This window comes from Peromyscus eremicus, chromosome 15 (genome assembly GCF_949786415.1).
Source record: "Peromyscus eremicus chromosome 15, PerEre_H2_v1, whole genome shotgun sequence".
In the NCBI taxonomy this organism is placed as follows: Eukaryota; Metazoa; Chordata; class Mammalia; order Rodentia; family Cricetidae; genus Peromyscus; species Peromyscus eremicus.
This window is the reverse complement of record NC_081431.1, coordinates 32,658,537-32,684,113: the sequence shown is the minus strand read 5'-3', so window position 1 is coordinate 32,684,113 and position 25,577 is coordinate 32,658,537. Positions and strand designations below refer to the sequence as shown.

At 41.9% G+C, this 25,577-nt stretch overlaps 1 protein-coding gene across 3 annotated transcripts in view; it reads right to left on the bottom strand.

The window, feature by feature from the left end:
* Positions 1-396: 396 nt before the first annotated feature.
* Positions 397-25,577, bottom strand: part of C15H1orf105 (chromosome 15 C1orf105 homolog) — a 44,014-nt gene continuing 18,833 nt past the window's right edge. The window contains exons 4-8 of one of the 3 annotated variants that reach the window (XM_059280135.1): positions 18,567-18,641; positions 7,778-7,845; positions 4,329-4,393; positions 1,302-1,443; positions 409-536 (exon numbers count right to left, since the gene is read on the bottom strand). In XM_059280135.1, coding sequence (XP_059136118.1) covers positions 500-536; positions 1,302-1,443; positions 4,329-4,393; positions 7,778-7,845; positions 18,567-18,641 — 387 coding nt within the window. In that variant the 3' untranslated portion in view covers positions 409-499. Of the gene's footprint in view, positions 537-1,098; positions 1,444-4,328; positions 4,394-7,777; positions 7,846-18,566; positions 18,642-25,577 lie in introns of those variants that run through there. The other 2 variants (XM_059280137.1, XM_059280136.1) reach the window with 2 other exon arrangements.

Here is a 25,577-nt window from a genome sequence, read left to right as displayed (position 1 = left end):
ACATAATATGCAGATTACCTCCAAAGCTCCAAATAATTGTACATGAGGGAAGTATTTCTCCTAATTCACGAGTGCAGGCACCCCAAGTTCTTTTACTGAAGTATGCATAAACAACAAACAATAACCAAAGAAAGTTTTGTTGTGCTTGTTAAATTGTCTGAAACAACGTTAGAATTCATGGGTACTATTTTTGAAGTTCTTGAACTCCAAAGGCAGTGAAAACAAGAATCATAGCCTGGGGTTGAGGATTTAGCTCAGTGTTAGTGTGCTTGCCTAGCAAGTGCAAGGCCCTGGGTTCGGTCCTCAGCTCCGAATTAAAAAAAAAAAAAAAAAAAAAAAAAAGACAATGAAGCAGGTTTTGTTGTTTTTGTTTGCTTTGGTTTTCTTTGTTTTTGTTGAGTTCAATTTGGACATTGGCTCATTTATTTGAGATCTCGTAATTCCATTCTTCAAAATCAGTTGGCACAGGTTGAGTCTCACAGATTGGTCTAGCATCCACTTAGTCATGGGGTGGGCTTCCACTAGGCAGTTGCTTCCTAAGAAACAGAAGGGCTTTTTTTTATACAAAGCCTCTTGAAACTTGGCTTGGAACAAATATGACCATGGACATAATATTGGCAAGCTTGGGATTATCTTTTGTATTCCACAAACTGTGTACATACAGACCAGCACAGATCTGGAAGCATGCGTTTTCATATAAAAACAACCTCATTATAAAATACAAATGAAGATTGGCTGAACACTTGATCGATTTGCAAGGCAATAAAAGAGGTGACACAAGAAGACAAGGGGTGGGGGCTTAGTCCCTGTGACTGAACACTGCAACAACAATCACGTGTCATTTTCCAGTTATTACATCAGTGTCCCGTTAGCCATGAAATTAACTGACAGAAAAGGGGAGATGTTTTCTCCCTTTTCTTCTTGATTCTTAATAAGATAAGGTTATAGAGGGCTCTAGGCACCATCCCTGGCCCTTTGCCTGAAGGAATGGGCTAAATGACTTTCATGGGAAACCCATGACTTTTAAGGAGAGAATTGTCATTTATTATAACAAGCATTAAAATTCTCAGCAAAATAACACAAGGCACACTTATCATGTTCTGTGTTAATCAATAAATCTTTATATTTATGTAAATTAAACCATTTTATCTTTAGGAGGAAGTGGTAGGAGCTAGACTAGCAGCATGTAGGAAGGAAAAAAATGAATCATCTTTCAGGATGGGAAGGCACCAGTATCAGAACAGTTCGGAGAGGTGGTCTTTTCCCTGACACTTGAGGGGTAATTAGCTCTGACCACTCACTGCTTCACTGTCTTGCTCTTTAGTTTCTTTCTGGGAAGGGAGAGGTGCTGAGTCTCCAGAGGAGTTGTGTAGGCACCTGACAGCAGCCTGTGGAAGACAGCGGTCCTGGGGCCCATAATGGGCAGTCTGTAGCGAATGCTCTCTAGAAGACAGACCAAGAGCAGAAAATAAAGACTTGGACTCTGTTCTTACAAAAACACAACATAACCAAAGGCCGCCAGAGACTCCTCCAGCCTTAGCAAATACTCAAAATTCACATAAGAATTTCTTTTAATAGAACCATCTCATGCCAACAACATTTAAACTTTTCTAAATCTGATCAAAGATGCCAAGTGAAATTTAGAAATAACACCCAAGAGTTAGGAGTATTGCCAATTAAATTTAAATTGGATTTAAAGTATATCTGGAGTTGTACTATTAACTCAAGGGAAAAAAAGGGCTCAATTCTCAGGAGACTGTTCCAGGACACATGTGTCCAGAGTCCTGTTCTTTGAAAAAATAAATAGCCATGATCTCACAAAAAGGCTACAGTAGGAAAAGGATTTAGTATTTCGAAAGGAACTTCAGGTTGTGAATAACCCTAAAATCCTTACCATCCTGACCTCTTCTTCAAACGTGATTTGATTTTTTTTTAAAATGTTTACATTTATCTTTTCCAGAATACACATTGCTTAAAGGAGATACATCATGCGTGCAACAACACTTTCCATTGGAACTAACTGAATGAGTGAGGGAGCTGAAGCTCTGAATTTTCTGAAACAAGTCTGCTTGGTCAAGCCAAATGGGAGCTAACTCAGTTACAGGCTTGAAAGTCTAGAACGCAGTGCAGCCTTATCATTGCAACTAAGAAGCAACAATATTTTGGGTTGACAGACACAAGCAGGTTGAGGACCAGGTTCTAGCTCCCCTTAGTCTCCACTTAGTGCGCTTTGTATTCTGTTCCACTTCTCTGCCAAATGCTAAACACATGTGAGGTGGGCCACATACCACCAGGGCTCATCAGGAATAAGAGCCTGTACTTCTCGGGGAATTGAGACAAAGATGAATGAATCCAACGTAACCTCCATTTTGGATCCCGATAGTAAGGTTTGGCTGAACTGAGGAACATGTTAGAAATCACTGTTTCAGCCTAGAAAATGAATCGGGTAACTGTGGGCAGTGAAGCCCCTGGGATTCTGTGTTCACAGTATGTTTGCATGTGGCTGGCAGCCTAAGCAGTAAGTAGCAAGTACTGAAGTACTGATGTGGCTAAGCTGTATAAGCCACCAGGCTGGGTCTGCCAGCAGCTGTGGCTTTGTCCAGCATAAAGGTTGCTTATATTGTATGGAACAAAACGCTGCTCCAGCTTCTAAAGTGGGAACACAGACACCACACCCACAGAGAAAGACCAGAATCTGGGAAGAGGCATTATTGCTCCTAGGCTACACTTTCCCCCATGTTTGGAGTACACACACAGCGACAAATTCTAGCTCAGAGAGGTCACAGCTGGCATCACATAGAGGTCCACCAATGCTCAGCCCCCTAACCAGTTTTGTACTCACTTTCCCTACAGCTCCATCTCTAAAATTGTTGTCTTAGACTTCTACGTGCAAGTAAATACCATGCTGATCCCATGTACCCTCAGCTAGCTTTTATGTTGTTAACTGAAACATTCCCATGTTTACAAATTGGTGTTGCAAAATAATCTTGCTGAGGAAAGGAGATTATAATTAATCTGTGTGTGTGTGTGTGTGTGTGTGTGTGTGTGTGTGTGTGTGTGTGCATGCACATGTGCATATATGTGTTTTTGGTTCATTCCTTTGCAAGACAAATTTGATAAAAAAATCCAGGTCTAAGAGAAATTCGAAATAAGTATGTCACTAGCACAGATGATGCTGAGACTGATTGGGTGTGCTTATCTCCCAGTGTTCTTTCTCTTGGCGTGGGGAGAATAACTGACCAGAGGACATTGGTGGGGAACTTTCATTGTGTGGATGCTCTTAAGCTTAGGTCTGCATTGCTCGCTTTTGCCTAAACAAAATCGTGAATTAGGTCAACAGTTTGGATATATGAGAAGAAATTCATGGGAACTGGGCCGCCCCCTTTCACTGCAGTGGAGTTGGATTCGCAAACCTTCCATTGTTTTGTGGGATCTCTGTTCTTTCCTTTGGCATCCGCCCAAGATATCCCTTCTGTACTCAACTTTCCTTTCTAGGGGGCTTCTCAGTTCAGTTCCAGTTATGAATTCCTGCAACTTTTATGATAAAATATCAACTTCTGATTTCTGTAACCATAACTTCATTTCTTTTACTGTACAAATCAAATGAAACAAAAGCTTCAGGTAGTCTCAGCTATTTGGGATCCATAGGATAGGGGAAAAAGTCACTAAAGCTGCCCCAAATCTTTAAATCATGTCACCCCAAAGAATGGCTTAGTTGTATATTTGTCAGTCCATTGCCACCCATCTCTAAGGGGTGAGACATAAATCAGTGCTGCAGCCTGGGACACACTACTGCCTTTTTGTGTGTGGTTTATAAGTAGTAATAGAACTCAGAACAGCACTGGGCAGCTTCTGGAGGAAGGCAGGTGTTTTAGGGCTCTTATGGATAAAGATGTGTGGCTTTCAAGTGAGACCATTTCAGGAGTGTTGTGACGCCCTGTCTTCCCACTTTGATCTGTGTCACCAGGAATGCTGAGGAAAGCCTTTCACTTAGTGTGTGTGTCCCATTTCTCTGGAAAGTTCTTTAGCAAGTGGCTTATTAGTCAGAATTATGTGACCTAAAGAGACCTTGGAGAAAACATGACATGAAAACATGTGAGACCCTTGGAGGGGATAGAGTGAGCTGGAGTTAGAAGAAGAAGGAGGAGGAGGAGGCTGTGAAACAATCCCAGCACATCAAAAGATTACACACAAAAGAAAAAAAGGGACAGAGCGTAGAATTTGCTCAGAAAATGTAGACGCTATCATAGAAAGTTAACTTTTCCATTCTCTGGCCCCAAGTAGAGTATGTATTACACCAGAAGTGCTTATTTTAAAAGAAAACGAACCTGTTGGAATGTCATTGCAGGGGTGATCAAACTGCTGGATATCGGGATGATGAAGGAGCATCTCTCTGATTGGAAGAATCAAGAAAACACATTAGTCATTTGGCTAGACCTTAGTGAAAAGGAATTGAAGGGACTCTAGCTAGTCTGGGCCTGGCAAACATGGCTTTGGCAGGCCCTGACTTTCTCCTGCATTCCCTCTGTCTTGCTAAAAAAACCATTGGATTACATTCCTAAAGCTAGCCACCAAGGTCTATTCCCTTACTTGCTCACTTCCTCCTCCTGGGGCTGACTACCAAGGTCCAGCTATCAAAGAATTGAAGTCCAGCAATTAAAGCTCCTTTTGGCTACCCTAATTAAAAAGTCTAATCAAAACAAACCAACTCATAACACGAGGTTTCCCCTTTTCCTTTATAAACTGCAATTTTTCTATGTGCCACATTTGTTTCTGCTCTATCGAGAGGCAGTCCTTTGTCCTTCTGGGACAAATGCTCCTGTCCCTCTCCCTTGTCCCCTTCCCCTTCTCCCTAGCCCTCTGTCTCCTGTCTTTGTCTCTTAGTCCCTGCTCTTTGTCCCTCGGGGGCAAATAAATCTTATTTGTGATAAGAACTTGGTCTTGGGGCTCCCAAGACAAGTTTTCCCTTCAGGAATGTGTCTTTACACACAGAATAAAGGCGTTCTTCACTGCAGCATCTGCTTACCTACCCTCAGGCCCCTTTGCAGCAGGGTGAAAGAATTCATTGTCCAAACCCCACAATTCTCTAGTGCTTTTGCTTGGTAGCATCTTAGTGGGTTGTGACAAAACCTTCATTTTAAAAATATTTTATTCTACTATAAGAACATGTAGAATCTAAAACTAGTAGGGATTAAGGAAATATTTCCCCAATTTCCTTAAAAAGTAAGAAGTCTTCCAAGTCAGTCATTTGCCCCTGAAAAGCAAAACTGAGAAAATGTTTTGGTTGGAGACTGTGACTTCTCCATTTCTCCTGGTAGCCAAGGCTGTGAGGGTGACTCCCCACCCCCACTCCAAATATGTTCAATCCTAAGACATTCTAGATTGGTTTAAACTGTTTAATTCCTTAAGACTTACAAACTGGTAACACTTGATGGGCTAGCCAGCAGTGATTCTCAATCTGTGGGTCATGACCCCTTAAGAGACAGCATATCAGATAACCCTGCATATTAGATATTTTCATTACGATTCATAACAGTAGCAAAATTACAGTCATGAAATAGCAACGAAATAATTTTATGGTTGGGGATTACCCCAATATGAGGAACTATATTAGGGTTGAAGCTTTAGGAAGGTTGAGAACCACTGATAGGCTATCTACACATTTTAATGCGCCTACTTCTACAAAGATCTTCTGCGGTTGTTCTGTTACCAAAATATATGGCTGGTCTAGACAGTTTCTTTAGTTCATTTGTTACTGGAGGGCTCATTGAGATGGAGAAAAAGGAAGGCAAAACCCATCTATGTCCACGCTGTGCAAACAGGAGGCAGTATTTTCAGGAATGAATAGTTTACGATCTGTCTCTTCTACAATTCAGCAAATAAGTATGTGTGCCCCATCCTTTCTTCCTCTCTCCTTCATTCCTTACATTCCTAAAACATTAACTCTTGCAGTGGCTATAGTTAAAATCACTTAAGAAGAGGCAGGGCTGGAGAGAGGGCTTGGTGGTTAAGAGGCTTGGCTCTTCCAGAGGCCCTGAGTTCAATCCCCTGTATTTACACTGGGCAGCTCAGAACCACCTGTAACTATACAGCTCCAGGGCATCTGATGCCTTTCTGGCCTCCACAGGTGCACCCCATGCCCACCCTATGACATACACACATACACAAAAACCAAGATAAAATACATTTTTAAAAGGGGAAAGGAAATTGTTTAGGTGAGGTTCCATTAGCCCTGTGTGCAGAGAGACTTGCAAAGGGTGGAGAAGATTTTATACACAGCAAACAGAGCCAAACCTATATTGTACAGTCACTCTATGTAAGTATCAAACTGAAGTGGTAGGTTTTCTTTCATCATTATGTTGAAAATGAAACCAAAAACAAAGGTTTGAGAGTATTTTAAGATCATTCAATTCTTGGCCACAGTTTAAAGGAATAAGAACCGCTTGCTTAAAATAAAATGATTTAATGATTTTTGGATTAAGTGCTTTACTTAAAGTACAAAACATTCTAAATCAGGGCAACAGGTTTCAAAGTCTCTCTCATAGAAGAATTAGCTTTTGCTCAGAAACCCTTAGTTGAAAGAGTTTCCTATTTACAGTTTGCAAAGAGTATTTATTAGAATTACTTTTATCATGATTAAAAAAATAAAGTATGAGCAAATGTTATTAGTGTTGGAACTTGGACTGCCCGGACACATGTTCCCTCTGTGACCTTTGTGTACCTGAGCCAGCACTGGTACATGATTTCAGTGCACCTGACTTGTGTCATAGTCTGGAACAAAAGGCCATAATGTCAGAAAGGCAATGAGAACATTTGCTTCTGAGCCACATGACAGGAAGACTTGCTAGTTTCTCCCACCTTTCTCTTTATATAAGGGGAAGAATTAGATGTTGCCTTAGCATCATATATCATTATTCTGTAAAGGTGACGCTGTGCTCACATTCTACTATCTATTGCAAAGCATTCAGATCATTGATGCCTTAGCCAGAGTGAGTCCATGTTTGTTGTTGTTGTTTTAATCTTTGCTTGTTTTAGTTAGTGCACCAAACAATGAGTTTCATTATGAAGTTTCATACATGTATAGCATCATATTTGGGCTTGGAGGTTTTTTTAATTGAGGTTTTCATAATGAGAACATTATATGTGTACACAGCCTCCCATCACCCCAACTCCTCCCATGTTCTCCCAAGAGTTTTACAAAATAAAGAAGCAATTCTTCACTGTTGATAGTCAAATACAAGAAAAAAAGTTTAAAAACCCAACTAATCAGAATTTAACTAGATTTTCATTTTTGTTCTATTTGTTGTATCCTGTTGTATTTCTTTCAGCAAACAACAAAATAGAATGGATAAGTAGAATTTAAGTTGGTGAAAGGTGACAGAGGATGTCTTGAACTCAGGGCAAATTTTGTGTCATCTCCTATGTTTTGTGAATTAGATATATGTCATCTATTCAAGAATTGTTATCTGCCCAAGGGCAATGAAGACATTTCCTACCCCACGCCTCATACTGTTTTTTGTTTGTTTGTTTGTTTGTTTTTGATATATATATATATATGTAGAAAGGACGGTTGTGCTACCAGTAACTTAAATAATCATTCAGGTAAAGAAGTAAAATAACTTAATTTAGTCTGATTCCTTGGCTCCAACAGAAGATAAAACCACTATGAAGTTCATTCCCAGGGTATTCTGTTTACTGTCCTTTCAGTCCCAGTCCTGTGTCCCAAACAGACAGGACCAGAACTTAAGTCAGATCCCAGCTTACATCTTTGGCTCACCTGTGATCCACAGAATTCTGGAAGGATGGTTTCTGATGGTCTGGGATTATGAAATTTTTTGGCTGTACCTGAGGAAAAAAAGCCTGATTCAGTACGTTGGCTATAAGTACACTCTGGTCTAAATAATGGGCCTTAGAACCCCTGAGGTGTGTCTGATACGTTCATGTATCCTTTTGCATCTCCTACTCCTACTCTAAGGGCCGCCATCACGGTCTTCCACACACTGCTGGCTCCTGGGGTTTCTCTTCCTCATGGTTTAAGGCCTTCTCTCTCTGAACACTCAGAGGACCTTGCTGCACTCGCTTACTTGATGCTGTCTGCCTTTCCTGATAAACTTGCATCTTCATAAGGAGATGGACTACATCTCCACACTGCTGTGTTTGTTGTATTTCTAGCTCCTAAATTGCCTGTTTAAGACATTTCCAGAATTAGTGAGCAAATGATGTCAATTTGAAGCACATTTGAAAGTGTGTGCCTTTCACACAGGCTAGAATCCGCACAGAGTCACAGCTTCTCTAGTTAGGAAATGCCATGCTCTTGAGCTACCTTACGTTTGATCCCAGCACTCCACGCTGGCTTCCTTAGGAGAGTGCACATTCACTCAGCACCCTTCCACTGGAGATGATCATATATGGCAGAGAGATGGCAATTACAAAAACCTGGGTGCAGGTGTTCCCTCAGCCTACTCACTGAGTGGCTTGGGATTTAAACTAATGACACAATAAAATTACAAAATGTTATGTGTCCAATACCTCTAGCAGTGCCTGAAAATGGAAAAATTCAATGCGGGCTCTACCTGAATGGCCTAGCATTTTTAGTCAGATTGTTCTGAATCACTGGCTGAGGGAAGATGGAGGAGGGAAAAGAAGAACATGATCAGGAGTCAAGGAGTACCTGGGGAAGTGAGAGCAGAATGGCTTCAGTGAGGACGTGGGGGTGGGTGGGTAGGAGAATATGCCAGAAACAGGCCTTGTCTTTTCCTCAAATTTTATCTACAGCTGACTCCAAAGGGAGGGGCAAGGAACTTGCTACCTCCCACAGAGTAGCATGACCCACGTTCTACAGCCCCTCACTCTGGCTGGTAGTATTTTATGCATAATGTAGGGTCTAGGGGCTACACAGAACAAAGCTGCCAATGATGGCATTTTTGTTTCTGAGACAAATTGCATCTGGGTGAATCAATCATTCTTATCCCACATTTATTGATTTTCTTAAACTAAGTGTACAGATTTATGGGCATCATTTGATATGTACATATAGTGTGATATTCAAATCAGAGCAGTTAAATATTTCTCCATCCTTAAAAAAAGTTTTAAAAGGTGGCATACATAATGGTACTAGTTTATTCAGTACAGTGTGCTAGTTTTGAAACTTAACACTATAGTCTCCTAATTATTACTTTGTATTGGGTGTTTTCCAGTTCCTTGCTTCCACTGCACATAAAATAATAGGTTGTCATGAAGTGATGTCATCCCACTGTGCTATAGGCTTATTCTGATAGGACTTCTTATCTCATCTATCCTTTGGTACCCATTATTCAAGCTTACTTTATTCTCTTTCACCCTTCTCAACCTTTAATGATCTCTACTGTATATCCTGACCATCTTTTTAAAAATCTACATATGAGGAAAATAGGTAATATTTGTGTTTCTGCACCTGACTTATGTCATTTAATTAGCACAGTGACATCAGGCTGTTTAAGAAGATACTATTCTTTATGTCACTGAATAATATTCCATTATGCATGTACCACCTGTTCTCTATCCTTTCATTCCCTTATAGGTCTCAAGGTTGGATACATATCTTAGTTACTGTGAACAACATAGTAATCAGCATGCTTGTTCAAATGACTCTTTGATATGCTAATATACTTTCCTTTGGCTACATAGTAGAAGAGGGATAGTTGGGTCACATGGTAGCTCTATTTTGAGTTTTTTGAGGAACCATAATGCTATGCTGTTCTCCATAATGACTAATTCCCATTCTCACCAATATACAAGCATTACCTTTTCTTCACATTTTGCCAGTATTCATTATTTATGGACTACTTGGTAATAACTATTCTCATCAGAACAATATTTGTCTTCACTACTTCCTAGGGTAATAATCCTAGGGAAGTAGAGATTTTTCCCCCCATAATTTGCCCATTATTTGAATTTTTCCCTCCTAGAAGTGACTGCCCATATCCTTTGTTCATTTTGTATTGGATTTTTTATTTAAATGTTAAGTTCCTCACATATTCTAGACATTAGTCCACTGTAAATGAGTAGTTTACAACCCACCCATTCTATAGGTATCTCTTTACTGTGTTTCTTTTGTTGTTCAGATTTTTAGTTTATATATAGTTATATAATCTTTTAAGCTTGTATAGTTACATAATCTCATGCATTTATGTTTGTTTTCTGTTCTTTGGGTGTCTTATACTCCCCTCCAAATCACAGCCTGTATGGCTGTCTTAAGTATCTTTCCTGTTTCCTTCTAGTAGGTCTTTAATCTATTTTCTGTTTGTAATATAAGAGGGGCCACTTTTTTCTCTTCTCCTTGTGAGGACCTGGATTCCTGAGCACTGCTAATAAAGAGGCTGTCTTTTCTCCCAGCACATACTTTTGGCTTTTTTGTTGAGAACCCAATGGCTGCAAAATCATGGGACACTCTGCGCTGTTCACTAGTCTATGTATCTGCTTCATTTCAACATTTTGCTATTCTGGTTACCATAGCTTTGTTGTGTAATTTGAAGTCAGACAACTTTTGTTTTGTTTGTTTGTTTTTTGTTTTTTTGCTTTAAATAATTTGACTATTTGGAGTGCTTTCAGACTTCATATGAATTTTAGATTTTTTTTCTAGTTTTGTTTAGAATGCCATTGGCAATTTGGTGATGATTGTATTGAATATGATGTTTGCTCTGTGTAGAATGGATATTTTAACAGTTTTAATTCTTATAATTAATGACCTCTTTAATTTCATTAATCTTTAAACTAAAAAATTAAATTCTTTAATTTTCATTGTAGATGTCTTTCTTATTGTAGCTATTGTGAATAGAATTCCTTTGATGATTTCTTTTTCAACTATTGTATATTACTATTGCTAACAAAATACTGATTCTGTATGCTAATTTTGCATCCTGAACATTTCCTGACTGTATTAGTTCAAATGGGCTCTTGATGGTCTTTAACTGTCTCTCTCTCTTTACATATATGTAGGTATATACACATGCATATATTTTATGGGTGTATATCTGATACATATACCTAGTACCTTCAAGCAGCAATAATTTAACTTCCTTCTTATCTGTATCCTTTTTCTTATCCAGTTTGTTTGGCTAAAACTTCTAGTGCTGCATTAAGAGCAGCAAGAGTGTGTGCAAAGCTCTTCACTTCGGTATTTCATTGTCAATTATTTTTGTGTTATAGTCTCTAATTCTCTGTCTCTCTCTGTGTCTCTGTCTCTGTCTGTCTGTCTGTCTCTCTCTCTCTCTCTCTCTCTCTCTCTCTCTCTCTCTCTCTCTCTCTCTCTCTCTCTCTGTGCGTGTGTTTGAGATAGGGTTTCTCTATGTAGCACTGACTGTCCTGGAACTCACTCTGTAGACCAGAGATCCATGTCTCTGCCTCTTGAATGCAGGGATTAAAGGTGGGTACCACCACCTCCTGCTGGGATCCTCTGCTAGGGGTAAAGACCTGGGCCACCATCACCTGTCTGTTGTTCCTATTAGTAATTTGGAGGTTGATTTTCTCATTCCTTGAGATACATAATAGATTGTTTATTTGAAATCAGCTCCCCTCCTCATCTAAAAGTATAAGTGCTTATTGGTGTAAACTCCTCTCATACTATTGTTTCTGCTGTATCATATATATATATATATGACATATCTCATATATAGTCATATATACACAATCATACATATATAATATACATACAATCATATATATACAGTCACATATATATGATCTTTTAAAAAATCTACAGATTGGACACATAACAATTTGTAATTTTATTATGTCATGAGTTTAAATCCCAAGTCACTCAGTGAGTAGGCCAAGGGAACACCTGGACCCAGGTTTTTGTAATTGCCATTTCACTGCTGTAGGTATGATCATCTTCAGTGGAAGGATGTTGAGTGAATGTGTACTCTTCTAAGGGAAGCCAGCATGGATTTTGGTTGAAAAGATTTACTCATGTTATTTTATAAAATTCTTCTGATTATTTGTGGGAGACCCCAGAGGTTTCCTAGTGAGAAATTATTCAAGATCAAAGAATCTGAGCTTGCTTTACCCAGCAGGGCTGCATAAGGAGATGATTTGGCCACAAGTGAGGCTACCAGGTGTTTTGAAGAGTCTACACTTGACTGTATGATGTGCGTTAATCTTGCAAGGGGGAGGTCTTTTGCTTCTCTCCTTGGCATATTATAAAAAGCCCTTTTCAAAAAAGGACAAGGCTGTTGGGTATTGATTCAGGCCCTCCTGAAGCTATCCTGTGTTTCTGTCTTTCTTCTTATCTTCTAGGTCTCTCTTTCTATCTTAATTGCTCTCTCCTCCACCTAAGAATCAGAAGGTGGGAGCAGACCCCCACAATTATTTTGACTGTCTTTTAAAAAGTTTAAAAACGTATTATTGCTGTATATGGGTCTGCGCATGTGTCACAGCATGCCTGTGGATGGCAGGGGACAACTTTGTGGCATCAGTTCACGCCTTCCCCTGTATGTGGGTTCTGGGAATCGAACTCAGGGTGCCAGACTTGTGCTGCAGGCACCTTTAACCTTGGTTTGCTTCCTTGTTGGTTTTTCATCATTGTTGACTGAAACAAAAGCTTTGAATATATGAAGTAGCCAACCAGTAATTTACTGCGAAACTAGATCCTCAACCCTGTAAAGTATTTTGCACAATATTTTCTATTTTGTGTGTATGATTCATATGTATACATTTTTATAAACATGGGTGTCTCAAATCCATCTATGTCACCTTTCCTTTCTAGCATTGACTGTCATTGGCTTACTTCTGCGTATTCATGTTGCTTTGATACAACTTGCTGTCAACTGAATAATAAAAACCAAGGCTTCTGACTGCTGAAAACAAAACAAAATGAAACAAAGACCTTGGAGACATCTCACCACCTTGCAATGTCCTTTGTTCTAGTCTGCCATTTTACTGTTCAGAGTGACAAGTTTGATTCTTTATTTCTCTTTTGGGTATTTGCTTTCCCAAGTTATTGTACACTTTCGTATGTTTTTATGATTGTGGCTGCCTTTCTCTTCCTCTGGGCATAGGATGCCCTTACGCATCGTTTGTAATCCCAGTCTGATGGTGATGAATTCCTTACTTCTTGCTGTTCTTGAAGTCTTTATCTCTGAAGGATAGCTTTGCTGAGTATAGTATTTTTTTGTTGTTGTTGATTATTCTTCAGAACTTAGTATATGTCTTTCCATTTCCTCCTGGCTGACAGTGTCCTGCTAAGAAATTTGATATCAGTCTAGTGTACTTTCCCTTAAATATCACTGAGTGTCTTTCTCTTGAAGATTTTAGAAGTTTTGTCAAATACAGTTGGCATATGACATACCACGGTGAAGGTCTTTTCTAGTAATGTGTGTCAGGAGACTTGTGGCCCTTCTCCTGTACCTGGATGGCCACATTCCCCAAGACTAGGAAGTTTTCAGAGATTATTTTACTGAATAGGTTTTCTATGTCTCTTTCTCTTTTCTTGTCTTCCAGATACTCAAAAGTGTGGATATTTGTTCAGTTAATAATGTCCCAAAGGTTTTAGTTTTCATATTTCTTTTTTCCTCCACTTTTTCTGCCTTATTTCCTTCTCTTTCCTCATCTTTTTTTGTCTTTATTGGCTGGGATATTTTATGTTACTTTATTAAAGACATTCATTTTCTGTGTATGTGTGTTTTGCCTTTATGTATGTCTGTGTACCACATGCATGCCTGATGCCCGATGAGGCAAGAAGGCATTAGATCTCCTGAGACTTGAGTTATAGACAGTTGTGAGCTGCCATGTGGGTGCTGGGAATTGAACCCAGGTCATCTGCAGGAGCAGTCAGAGCTCTTAAACACTGAGCCATCACTCCATGGCTGGGATATTTTCACAGATCTGTTTTTAAGTTTAGAAATTATTCTACTTAAGTAGTAGAATAATTTTAGTCCAGTGTTAAGGTTTTGACTACTTTAAAAACTCATCTCATTGAGCTCTTCTTTTCCACAGATCCTCTTAGGTTTGTTTGTTTGGTTGGTTTTTTGAGATAGGGTTTCTCTGTGTAGTTTTGGTGGCTGTCCTGGATCTCACTCTGTAGACCAGGATGGCCTTGAACTCACAGAGATCTGCCTGGCTCTGCCTCTCAAGTGCTGGGACTAAAGGCATGTGCCACCACTGCCGGGACTCCTCTTATTAGTTTTTTAAAAAATATCTCTGCTGAATTTTATGTTCACATCATTCATTGTTTTCCCAATTTCATTCAACTCTATGTATCCTCTTGATATCATTGAGATTTTTTACAGCCACTCTCTTAGGTTCTTCAGCAGGCATTTCATCAGCTTAGTTATTTATCTATTGCTAGAGTATTACTGTGTTCTTTTGGAAGCATCCATTTACCTTGTTTTATGAATATTCATTGTGATTCTATGTCACAATTTGAGTATCTGGCGGTTTGGTTATCTCTACTACTTTTACAAGGCAGCTTTCACACTAAGGGGCCTTCTCTAGAACAGCAGCTCTCAACCATCAGGATGCTGTGACCCTTTAACACAGTTCCTCATGTTGTGGTGACCCCCAACCATAAAATGATTTCCTTGTTACTTCATAACTGTAATTTTGCTGCTGTTGTAATAGTATGTTTAACTGTAATGTGAATAGCTGATATGCAGCCCTCAGAGGGGTCATGACCCCTGGGTTGAGAAGTGCTGTTCTAGAAGATGTGTCAGGCATGCCAGGTTGGCTTTGCTTCTGGCTAGGAACTATGTGTAGTCTCCCTATATATCCCTTGACTGTAATCAAAAGCTTTGAGTACAATGTGTACTATAATGGGGTTCAAGAGAACTGGGGTTGAGGACACTGTGTAGGTGTGGTATACACAACAGTTGGGGTGGCATGTCTCCCTATGTGGTCTTAAAAACTATGGAAGTGGTAGCAACAAGGATGTGGTAGCTCTGTCAGGAACTGCTAGCGTAAGCTCTGTTCCCTTCAAGGGCCTCTGACATTCACTGGTAATAGGGATCATGCAGTACCCGGCCCAAGTCTTGTTGGTGGCATGGGCCCATAAGCAACTGGGCATGGGGGAAGGAAGTGGTAGGTAACAACTCTATTTATTCTTGGCCCTAGTGCAGTAGGGTTCACAAGCAGCTGGCCATAAAGAAGGTAATAGCAGCTGAGTGGTAGTGGTGCACACTTTTAGTCCCAGTACTCAGGAGGCAGAGCCAGGCAGATCTCTGTGAGTTCGAGGCCAGCCTGGTCTACAGAGTGAGTTCCACGACAGGCACCAAAACTACACAGAGAAACCCTGTCTTGAAAAAAACTGAAAAAAAAAAAAAAGGTTAATAGCAGAGTGTCCTAGAATCTTCTTTGTCCAGTGATGGCTGGGGCCCATACCCAGTTATGTACACAGCACTAAGCCTGTTCTCAGTCCCAGACTGAATGGAGGCATGGGCCTATTGGCAGCCACTTGGGATTCAGTAGAAACAAAGGACTACAGCATATTGCCTGCCTCCAAGGGCTGCCAATGCCTTAGGTCTCAGGGGCTAAGACTTTTGTCATCTCAGTTTTTGAGAGTGGCACCCTTGTCCCCCTCCATGGTAAAACATCCATCTCCTTTAGTACAGGGTCTTATACGGGCTTGGTACTGTTGTCACATCGGAATCAAGTTGGTTGTGAGTTCAGGTCCTTGTGCAGGTGTGGCAGAATGCCTGTGAAGTCATCAGAATCGTTCTAATCCCTTGAGTGTGATGAAGTTTGATCACTAGCTCCTTTAACAGGACGGCACCTAGTTATAGCGACTTAGTGACTTGGGCTTGACAGGGAGATGTTTCTTCTCAAAAGTAAAGTGAGTGTGCAGACTTGGGATTGTTCCCCTAACTGGTCTCCAAGCTTGGATCACTATGAAGCTTTCTAATGACCAGGATTGTCAGGGTTTGTATTGATAGATCAATTGATTTATATCTTCTTTGTTTACATTTTTTGTTTACATATAATATATATATATATATATATATATATTATATGAAACAATTGGCTTATCAACAATCACAGGGTTTTCTGATATATTGTGAGAATTGTTTTTCACTATGTTATGAGGGAAAGGCACCCTTCTCATTATTTTGCATATTTATATCCGATTGTCCCAGTGCTTTTTACTGAGATGAATTTATTTCCTGATTTAATTTTGATAGCATCCTTGTAAAAAAAAAAAAAGTCAGTTGTTCTGAAATGCAAGGATTTAATTCTGAAACCTCAGTTTCATTCCAGTGCTCTACACATTTATTCCTGTGTCAATGCCACATCACCCTGACTGCAGCCTCGTAGTGAGTTTTCAAATTAGGCTGTGTGATCCACAAACTTCGTTCTTCTATTTCAAGACTGGTTTGGCTATTTTGCATCTCTTTCATTTTTACATAAAATTTTAGATCTGCTTGTCAGTTTCTGCAAAGAGGCTGTCTGGGTTTTAAGTGGCAGTGTGCCACGTCTATAGATACATTTGGGGAGAATCACCATCTTCATATTAAATGTTCCAATCCATGAAGATGGGCTGCTTTCCACTTATAGGTCTTCCTTAATTACTTTCCATGCTTTAAAAAAACTTTTAGTGTGCTGATCTAATCCTTCTTTCTTTAGTGCATTTTACTCTCCTCTTGATACTGTTGTAAATGAGAATCTTTTCTTAATTTTATTTTGGAATTGTTATTCGTGTATAGAAATAATTTAATATTTGCATATTGATTTTTGTGTTCAGAACCTTTATTATACTAATTTATTAGCTATCATAGGTGTGTGTGTGTGTGTGTGTGTGTGTGTGTGTTTGTATGTGTGTCTTGGGGTGTTCTCTATATAAAATCACATCATCTTTCTTTAAATAGAAATAGTTTTGCTTTTTTCTTTCTAATGTATGGCTCTTATTTGGCAACTGTGACAGGTCATTGAGGTTTTTCTTATTGCCCCAGCAATAAGTACATTACAGTCCTGACTAGGAAGGGTGAGTGTAGACATCGCATCATGTCTGGTCTTAGGGAAATAATCTAGTTTTTGGTCCCCTTAAGCATGATGTTATGTGTGGTTTTGTGGTGGATACCTTTTACTAGGCTGACAAAGTTCTCTTCCACTCCTAGGGGCCTTTACATCCTTCCCTGCCATCTTCATTGAATGAGCTGTTAAGGAAGGATGGGTGACAGAGAAACTCCAGCCACGCAATAGTCCCTTCCCTTGGAGGATACTGTGCAGTTTGAGGCTAGCATTTCAGGCTTGCTTTCTCTCTTTCTGTAGTTTCTCAGCCAGTTCTGACGGCTGCAGGGAAGTGTTCCTAGGCACCGTTGTGTTGGAAGGCTGTTACTCTAGCAGCTGTAGCCAGCAGTGAAGCAATGGGCCCATGGGTCTATTCCTGTCAGGCCCATGCTAGGGCAAAGGTCAGGGAAGAGGTCTTGAGAACAGGAACTTCTCAAGTCCCCAGTGTGCCAGCTGGCCGTGGCCAGCTTAGCCCTGAGGTCAGGGCACTCTAACTGTGATTCCAGGAACAAAAGCAGGAGAAATCCCCGTCCAGGCCACAGTCAATGCTCATGTTGAACACTGGTCCCCGGCATGTGGAAAACCAACAGATAGCAACCTGAAGGCAGCAGCGATTGCCACAGCTTCACCACACACAAATTCACTCAACTCACCTTCACTTATCCCTCAGCTCAGACTTCCTTATCCAGTCGGTCCCTGTACCCTCTCATCCTTTAACCCTTTGTCTTATTATAACCTTAGCCCTGGCATTTTAAGTCCAAGGAGAGTTAGTGGATATCAGGCTTGAAGTGGTCCTTTATCACCTGCACTTAACAGTTAGCTAAATCACCCTTAAACCAAGTCAGATCCCTACTCTAACCCTCATAGCCACGCTACACCAATCCTAATCCTTAAATTAACCTACGTCCTAATTCTGACCTGGGATCTCCCCTAAAACAGGCCTCTTTTCTGTAGCAGCTCCAACATGTGGCAGCACTGTGTCCTTTTCCCTTCCAGATCTCCTGAGAGTCTTCTTTTCCCATAACACTCCTCCTTTCCACTATTTTCCATTACAAAGCATAGTGATCCAGGCCAAGGGACACCTCTGGCTGGCTGAAGCTACTATAGAACCTCTCCCTAGCTCTCTTCTGAGGCTCAGACTGAATTAATGATAAACTCCAAAGTAAACAGCTTATTTCAGAATTGTAATGATGGAGAAGACTTGTGTGTGTGTATGTGCGCGCCGAGTATGTGCGTGCGTGTGCGTGTGTGGATTGTGGAGATGTCATGGTGTGAGAAGAAGCTCCTTATCTTCTGGAATCTCTAAGCATGTAGCTAATGGCAAGCCCCAGAGTGGCTGTTGGGCAACAGCCCATTATTTCAGCTATTCCTCCGCGTTCTTCATCTCTGGTCCACCTACCCTGGTTCACTTTGGGCTCCCTGAAATGGAGAAAGTTGGTTATATCACATCAGTTGATGCTGCTCTCAGGACCCACAGGCTCCTTTGTGAGCTCAGAAAAGGGCCCCATCCCGATTTCTTTTTCAGCGCTCCAGTGGAGGAAGGGGAGTTCTGTACCTGAGAACTTCCTGTCTGTGGCCCCTTTGCCTACCGTTTTCATTTCTCGACACGCGGAGCATAGCTGCTTGTTCCTGGGTGACAGGTTTTCATGCTTGTTCTTTCTGGCCTAAAGGAGACAGAGATGGGTGAGGAGAGGGTAAGATAGATACCGAGGGCAGGAAAGAGCTTAAAAACAGGGAGAGAGGGAAACTTCCTTCCATAAAAAGGAAATGGATATTCTGATTTCAGCACTCTGGAGTGGCTGCTGAATCTGGGATTTGCTGCAGTTTATAGATTCAGGAAGGGCTTAAGCAGGAGGGAGTGACCTCAGACAAGGTGGTGGCCTTGGGGCTGCTGTATGCAGTGACAGAAATGTAAGAACAGCCAGCACAGGGGACTAGAGACTAAAATACTGTAGGATCTCTGCCTTTTAGCCTGTGCACACGTGGCAGAGGGCTGTATTTCCCTACAGGCAGCACATTCCCCCCCATTTTTGAAACAAGTCCCATCAAATGGCCTGAGAACTTCCGAGTCAACGAAGACTTTCCTGTAAGTCTTTCAGCGGGCCCTTCTGTGCATCATGCATTAAGTCGTAGCTGAACTAGAGCTCATATACATGTTGTGAGCCCCCTCCTTTGGTGAAGAAAGGCCGTGCCAACCGGGGCAAAGGAACAGCCAGGAAAAGGAGGATGGGGTACCCTTCTGTCCACTGTAAAGACCACTGTCTTTCTGACTTCATCTCCACTAAATGGGAGAAAGTCTCAGGGAATTTGTCCCCAGAGCAGGGGGCTCTAACACACATCTCTGACAGAGGTTTCCTTAGGAGGTAGGTGAGAACTTGAATCTAAAATTACATTTGGAGATTCTATCTCGTACCTTTTGATGCACACTGACATCAGAGTAATGTGATACACCCACAGAAAGTATAGGACACAGGCAGGAAGGACGCCACAGGGATGAGCAGACAATGACTATCAACTTAAGCTTTCTCCTTCCAGTTGACCCATGTATGCCCTGACTCATTCCTGTTGTCCTGGGAGGTGTGGGAGACGGGAGAGGATGAACACGTCTACCCAGCATGATGAGTGTGCACCGAAGGTGACCTTTGCCACACTGATCTGCAAGTAGTTTCATTCTGAAAGATACATGGCATTCGGAGTTTGAAGACTGAATCCTACTGACGAATACTTAAAATATGCTTCATTTTTTATAGGACATGAGAAAGAATCAACGCAGTACTAATGTTATTGGTTGGCATGTGAGAGCATGAGTGTAAATGGGTAGGTTCAATAATTTAAGACCCAGTATTTATTGTGAGGCCACCATATATGGGGAGGTGCCATATGGGAACATGAATAAGCCAAAGCTCTCAGGAAGATATGAAGATAATACAAATTCACTATTCGTTAGGTACACTCAGGTAGACAAGGCACAGCTCCTCATGTCAAGCTGCTCACCATCCAGCAATCTGAATCCCACAAGCATGACTGTTGCATTAGCTACCTTTCTCTGGGCTGGGACAAAACACCCAACAGAGTGAAGACAGAAAAGCTTTACTCTGGCTTACAATTTCAATCCATTGTGGTGGGGGAGGCAGAGCAGAGCCATTTGTTCCATGACAGTAAGAGAAGATGGCAGCGGGCATGTTCACGTGACAGTGGACCAGCAAGTAGACGGCTCATACAGAACCAAGGGTAGGCGTAATCCTCCGAGTCCAGTCCCAAGTGCTCTTACTTCCAGCTGGGCCTGACTTTCTAAGGCTCCAGACCCTTCTCTATAGGACCCTAAGCTGCAGATGAAGTGCGGAAAACACACTTCCGTGGAGTCACTTCGGGCTCAGACTCTAACCGCGTTGAAGGTGCTATGACAGAAATAACTGCTGGAGGCCCCGTGAAGCCAGCGGGCATTGCTGAGTTCACTGGGAGGAAGGGACAGAGGGGAGGGTCTGAGAAGAGTAAAATGTCAAGAGATGCGTAGAAGGGGAAGGCATCCCAGGCCCAGAAAACAGTATGCAATAACCTGGGAGAAGAACCAAGCAAATCATCCTCTGGAGGTTAGAACATCCTGGTTGCCTGGTGGGAGAAGGGCCTGGGTCAGAAGAGGAGCTGGAGAGTAAGCTCTCTGTGTATGCTCCTTGGCTTTGAGCTGAATCAACCTCTGCCATGTCTTCCCAGGCACTCTGGGGGTGGCCTACTCTATAGCTCAGGCTCCATTTCCCATATTTTTGAGGTCTTGAGACTCAGGTACCTCTCAAAAACTGCCACCCAAAGCATCAATGACACCTCTGGGGCCTTAGAAAGGAGATAAGGGACTACTTCTCAGTGTAGGAATAAAGAAAGCATTCCTAGAAGGGGCACTGATGATGGGCTTGATTGGTAAGAAGACTTGGATGGAAGGTAGCAGGTGTGAGGCAATCCTTGGGCTGGCTCATTTGTAATAGAGGTCTATGTAGATCTCTGTAGTCAGTTGTAGTAGAGGTCTATGTAGATCTCTGTAGTCAGTTGTAGTAGAGGTCTATGTAGATCTCTGTAGTCAGTTGTAGTAGAGGTCTATGTAGATCTCTGTAGTCAGTTGTAGTAGAGGTCTATGTAGATCTCTGTAGTCAGTTGTAGTAGAGGTCTATGTAGATCTCTGTAGTCAGTTGTAGTAGAGGTCTATGTAGATCTCTGTAGTCAGTTGCTTCCACATTTAAGGACTTCTGGGTTCCTCAGAGAATACTACTAGACCCTTTGTGGGTTAGGATCAGAGTTTTGTCACAAGCCAATGGGCAAATATATTAGTGAAATCCTCAAGGCACGGTTAATGCTTATATAGTTCCAGAACAATGGTGGCTAGCATCCTTTGGCATCAAAAGGATAAAAAATATTCTGTAGATTCTTAGTGTGTCCTTGTTAACTCACTATCCTTTAAGACACAGCTTGCCCCCGCCCCACTGCTGTGATAAAATACACTGACCAACGCAACATATGGGTTTCCTCTGTCTCACAGTTCCAAGGTGTAGGCAACCATGGCCGAGAAGTCAAGGTGGCAAGGACTTGACGCAGTTGGGTATTCCGCATTGACAGTCAAGAAGCAAAGTTCAATGAATGCTTGCATGCTAGTGCTCAGTTTGGGACTCCCTCCCCAGGGAATAGTGCCACCCACAATTTACAGGCCTCCCCATCTTTATTAACACAATGGGCAAAGGCCGCTCTTCAAGGTGATTCTAGATTCTGACCAGGTGACAACATTAGCTATCACACTTCTCAGAAAAACTGCTTCCTTGTCCTATCTTTTATCACCCTTTTAGACTGAGTTGGATGCTTATCTCTCTGATTCCATTATAGACTTGGTAAAACTTTCTTTGCAGTTTATGATTTATTCAAAGAATCTCTTTGTTTCTACCACCAGCAAGAACTATGCTTTGCACATTGTGTTTCTCGAGCCCATAGTGGACACATGTGCACAGTTTAACAAATATTGAATAAATGAGTCATGGTATGGAATTTGAATTAACAGATGCAAATATAGACATATACACAAAGATTTCTGTTATAACATTGTATTACACAAATCTTACAGGACATTAGTGTTATATTTTGCATAAGGTGCTGGAGAGAAGCACAGGTTGGGAGCCTGAAGGGCTCTGTTCCAAACCTAGTAGAGCTAGTAGTAGCCAATGGGTGATGTTAGCCAATACGGAAAGTTCTTTGGGCCCCCTAGTCCCTCCTGATGGTAGTCGCTGTGGCCAGAAGGACAGAGCAGATGTGCTAATCCTGCCAACTCAGTGCACGAAGAGCACAAACCACTCTTGGCTGTGCTCCAGCTCAGACTCACAACCAGCCAGTCCCGCTTCCTAGAAGAGCTGCTCTGTCCCTCTTTCTTTGGAGGGTAAGCGGGCTTAGAGTTACAGGAGGCAGCCGCAATAGGCACATCTAAAGGTGATGTAAATCATTTTGGATTCCATGTTCAAGAGGTCACACTTTCTTTCCCAGCCATGGGACCTAGGTCTTTCCAAGCTGTACCATTCCCACCTTTCCCTACGGCTGGCATAGCAGCAGCAGTAATGGACAGAAAACTGGCCAGGCTCACAGCCAAGCTCCTGTGATATCATCTCTCCAGTGAGAGACACTGAACAGTATTGTGTCCCTTATTTCCTAAGCAGCTGTTCTCGAGACAGCAGATAGAAGTAACAGGAAGGTGACAGCAACCTGTAGAAAGTCCAACAGAGGTGTAACCAGGCATCAACCAGTCCCCAGATGTTGAAGACTCCTCTTCATGTTCCACAACTGCAAGATCTTATTTTAGGACAATATTTTCTAAAGGTTCCTAAGAACTGGCTCATTGCCCAAGATTTTGGCTTTCTAAAATGCTTGATAAAGAACTTGATGTTTATTTCATTCTTCCCATGCTTACACACACACACACACACACACACACACACACACACACACACACACACCTGTTTACATAACAAAAACTGAAAATGTAAGTACCAGATGGTGATTTTAAAAATAGACAAGACAAGCTTGATTTCAATATACTGATAATTTGCCTATGTCCTTTCTGCCCTTCACCACATCTACTCCTTTCCCTTGTTCTACTCCTGACTTAGCTGACAGGGACCTTTCTGGTTTCCTTTCTTAACTAACCTAGTGAGGAAACAGTAGCCCAGAAAGCCTAAGACACTTACCTGATAACTCACCCATTTAGTTTCCATGATGGAAATTTTTTGTCTTGTTTTGTTTTTATAAAAGGGTCAAAGACAGATGCTTTTTTCCCCTCAGGGTAAAAGTGGATCTTCAGAGTCTACTTGAGGGCATAACTAGCCCTATACCCTTTAAAGACTGAAAGGGTAGTCAGTTCACTATTCTAGAAAACTCATAGAATTATTACAACTTTCCCCTCTATCTGAAAATATCAATTTCCATCAAAGAATAAGTCCAAAAGTCTCCCTACTATTCATTAGGAAAAATATTAAACATACATAAAAGAACCAAGCATCTACTATCCAGACGTATTAAATGTAAGTTCTGTGACCATAATCATTTTACAACAGTCATTTTTGTTATTCTAAAGTTGTTTTTATAGTTGTATATATTTGATAAATATAAACAGAAAAAGGACTTAGGACTATATGAGGTAGTTTCCTTTGTGGTCATGACTTTCCAAATTTAGAATCAAGGAGAAATAATTAGCTAAAGAGCTTAGCGGTGAGAAAATGGGATTCAACTTTTATTGTTTCCCAGCTGGCCCTCTGATATTGAACAATGCCTTCAGCCAAAGCTTTTTGTCACAGGTCTGCTAAAAGCAAAATAAATAATACTGTCATGTTTAATCTGACTTCATTAGATCGGAAAAGCAAAGTCGGATCAAAGGGAGTGGAGAGCCAATGGGGGAAAGCATTGAGAGAACAGTAATCAGTGTGGAGACTGCAAGTCCTGGCTAGCTCATCCTCAGCCCCACAGGCTGGCAAGGGAGGTTTAGAGCCTCCAGGTGCCCTTCCCCAGGTCACCCATGCACTCCCCCCCCCCAACTCCCCCATGTAGAAAAAGTAACCTTCCTGGCATGAGGTGAAATGCTAGGTGAGAGTGTGGCTGTGAAAATTCTGCCCAGTAATCACTGGAGGGACTGTTTAGGCTTCATTTCTCACCTTCATTCAAAAGCTTTCTCCTGTTATCCATCCCCCCCCCCCCCCCGCCATGGGTACTGTTTTAGACCCTGTCTCTTCATGTTTAGACCCCTCTACTCTGGCTCTCTGCCCCCTTTCCCAGACCCGTATCTGTCTTTGCTCTGTCTGCTTCAGGCACATTTGTACCTGCAGCTGCTGCATGGCCCCTCCAGGGTAAGTGAGGAATGCTACTGTGGAATGTGAGAGTTCAAATTGTGCCCTTTGGCTGCTGATGATGAAGAGGAAGGGAGCCAGGTGTCGGGACCTTTGCACCTATACAGTGTCCAGGGCCTCTGGTTGGTCGTACAATGATTAGCAGTTTCTTGGCAGGTCCCTGGCATAGGGATAAAGAAGGAGATAGAGTGTCCACAAAACATTCCACTCCCTTGAGGCATGACAGTTTCTTTCTGGAAAGGAGCAGCTGCTGAGCTTGTGTTTACCTCGAGGCATATATGTGACAAGGATTCTTAAGCTCATGGTGCCTAACAGAGCAAAGATCCTAGATCCTCAGAGACCCTTCCAACCTACAAGGGTGATTCTCACTCACACAACAGTGGAGGAGCAGACCCTAGTAAGACAAAAAATGAGGGTGAAATCCATGCATTTCTCATTCTCAGGCAGTGCGTTTGGGATTTCTCTTAGGTCTGCCCAGAGACTGGTCTATCGGACCTGCTATTGGTCAGGCTGCTGGAAGCTGTTGCTCCAAACTGCTCTCTAGTGGCCAGCCCCCAGTATTGCAGTCACAAAATGCTAGGTACTGCAAGAAGGAGGCTTCTACCAGTGTTTAGGAATGCCCCCTGCCGCAGCTGAAAGGGGGTGCTTTGGGGTCCTGGTGTCTAGGCTGCCACAGTGCACTGAGATGCAGGACAAACCTCGGGGACAGGCAGTTGGCAGCAGACGAGAGCTTGTCTAATAGTTTAGATTTGGGTGACTGAAAGCGTGACCCTCTGTCAGTCTTTCTTCCCTCTCCCCCTCACCTCGTGCATGTCATTTATAGCAGCCTGGCTTGTTCAGGGTGTGAGGGGCCTCATGTGGTGACTCTTAGCACAGCTTGGACCCAAACACCCCTATGCTGAAACAGGTATGTCTGCTCACAGTTCGTGGCTTTATGGGCTCTCTGTGCTCTGGCTGGGCACAGCAGGCTTGCTCCCCTTCGGAGGAGTGCTGACCCTTGGGTGTTCTTCAAACATTTCCTGCACTCCCAGGCTTCCTATCTTTCTGATATTCCTTCCTTTACCCGAGTCTCTTTTGCTCTTTCTCTAAGCTGGCTCTGGATTATAGGTGTAAACGTGTTACCCTCCCTTTCTCCTCCCCCCTCCCCAACCTGGAGTAACCTTCCCTCCCACCTTCTCAAGCACTTTGTCCCACTCTCTGATGTTTCTGGGACGATCACCACTCCGTCCCATCTAGCCT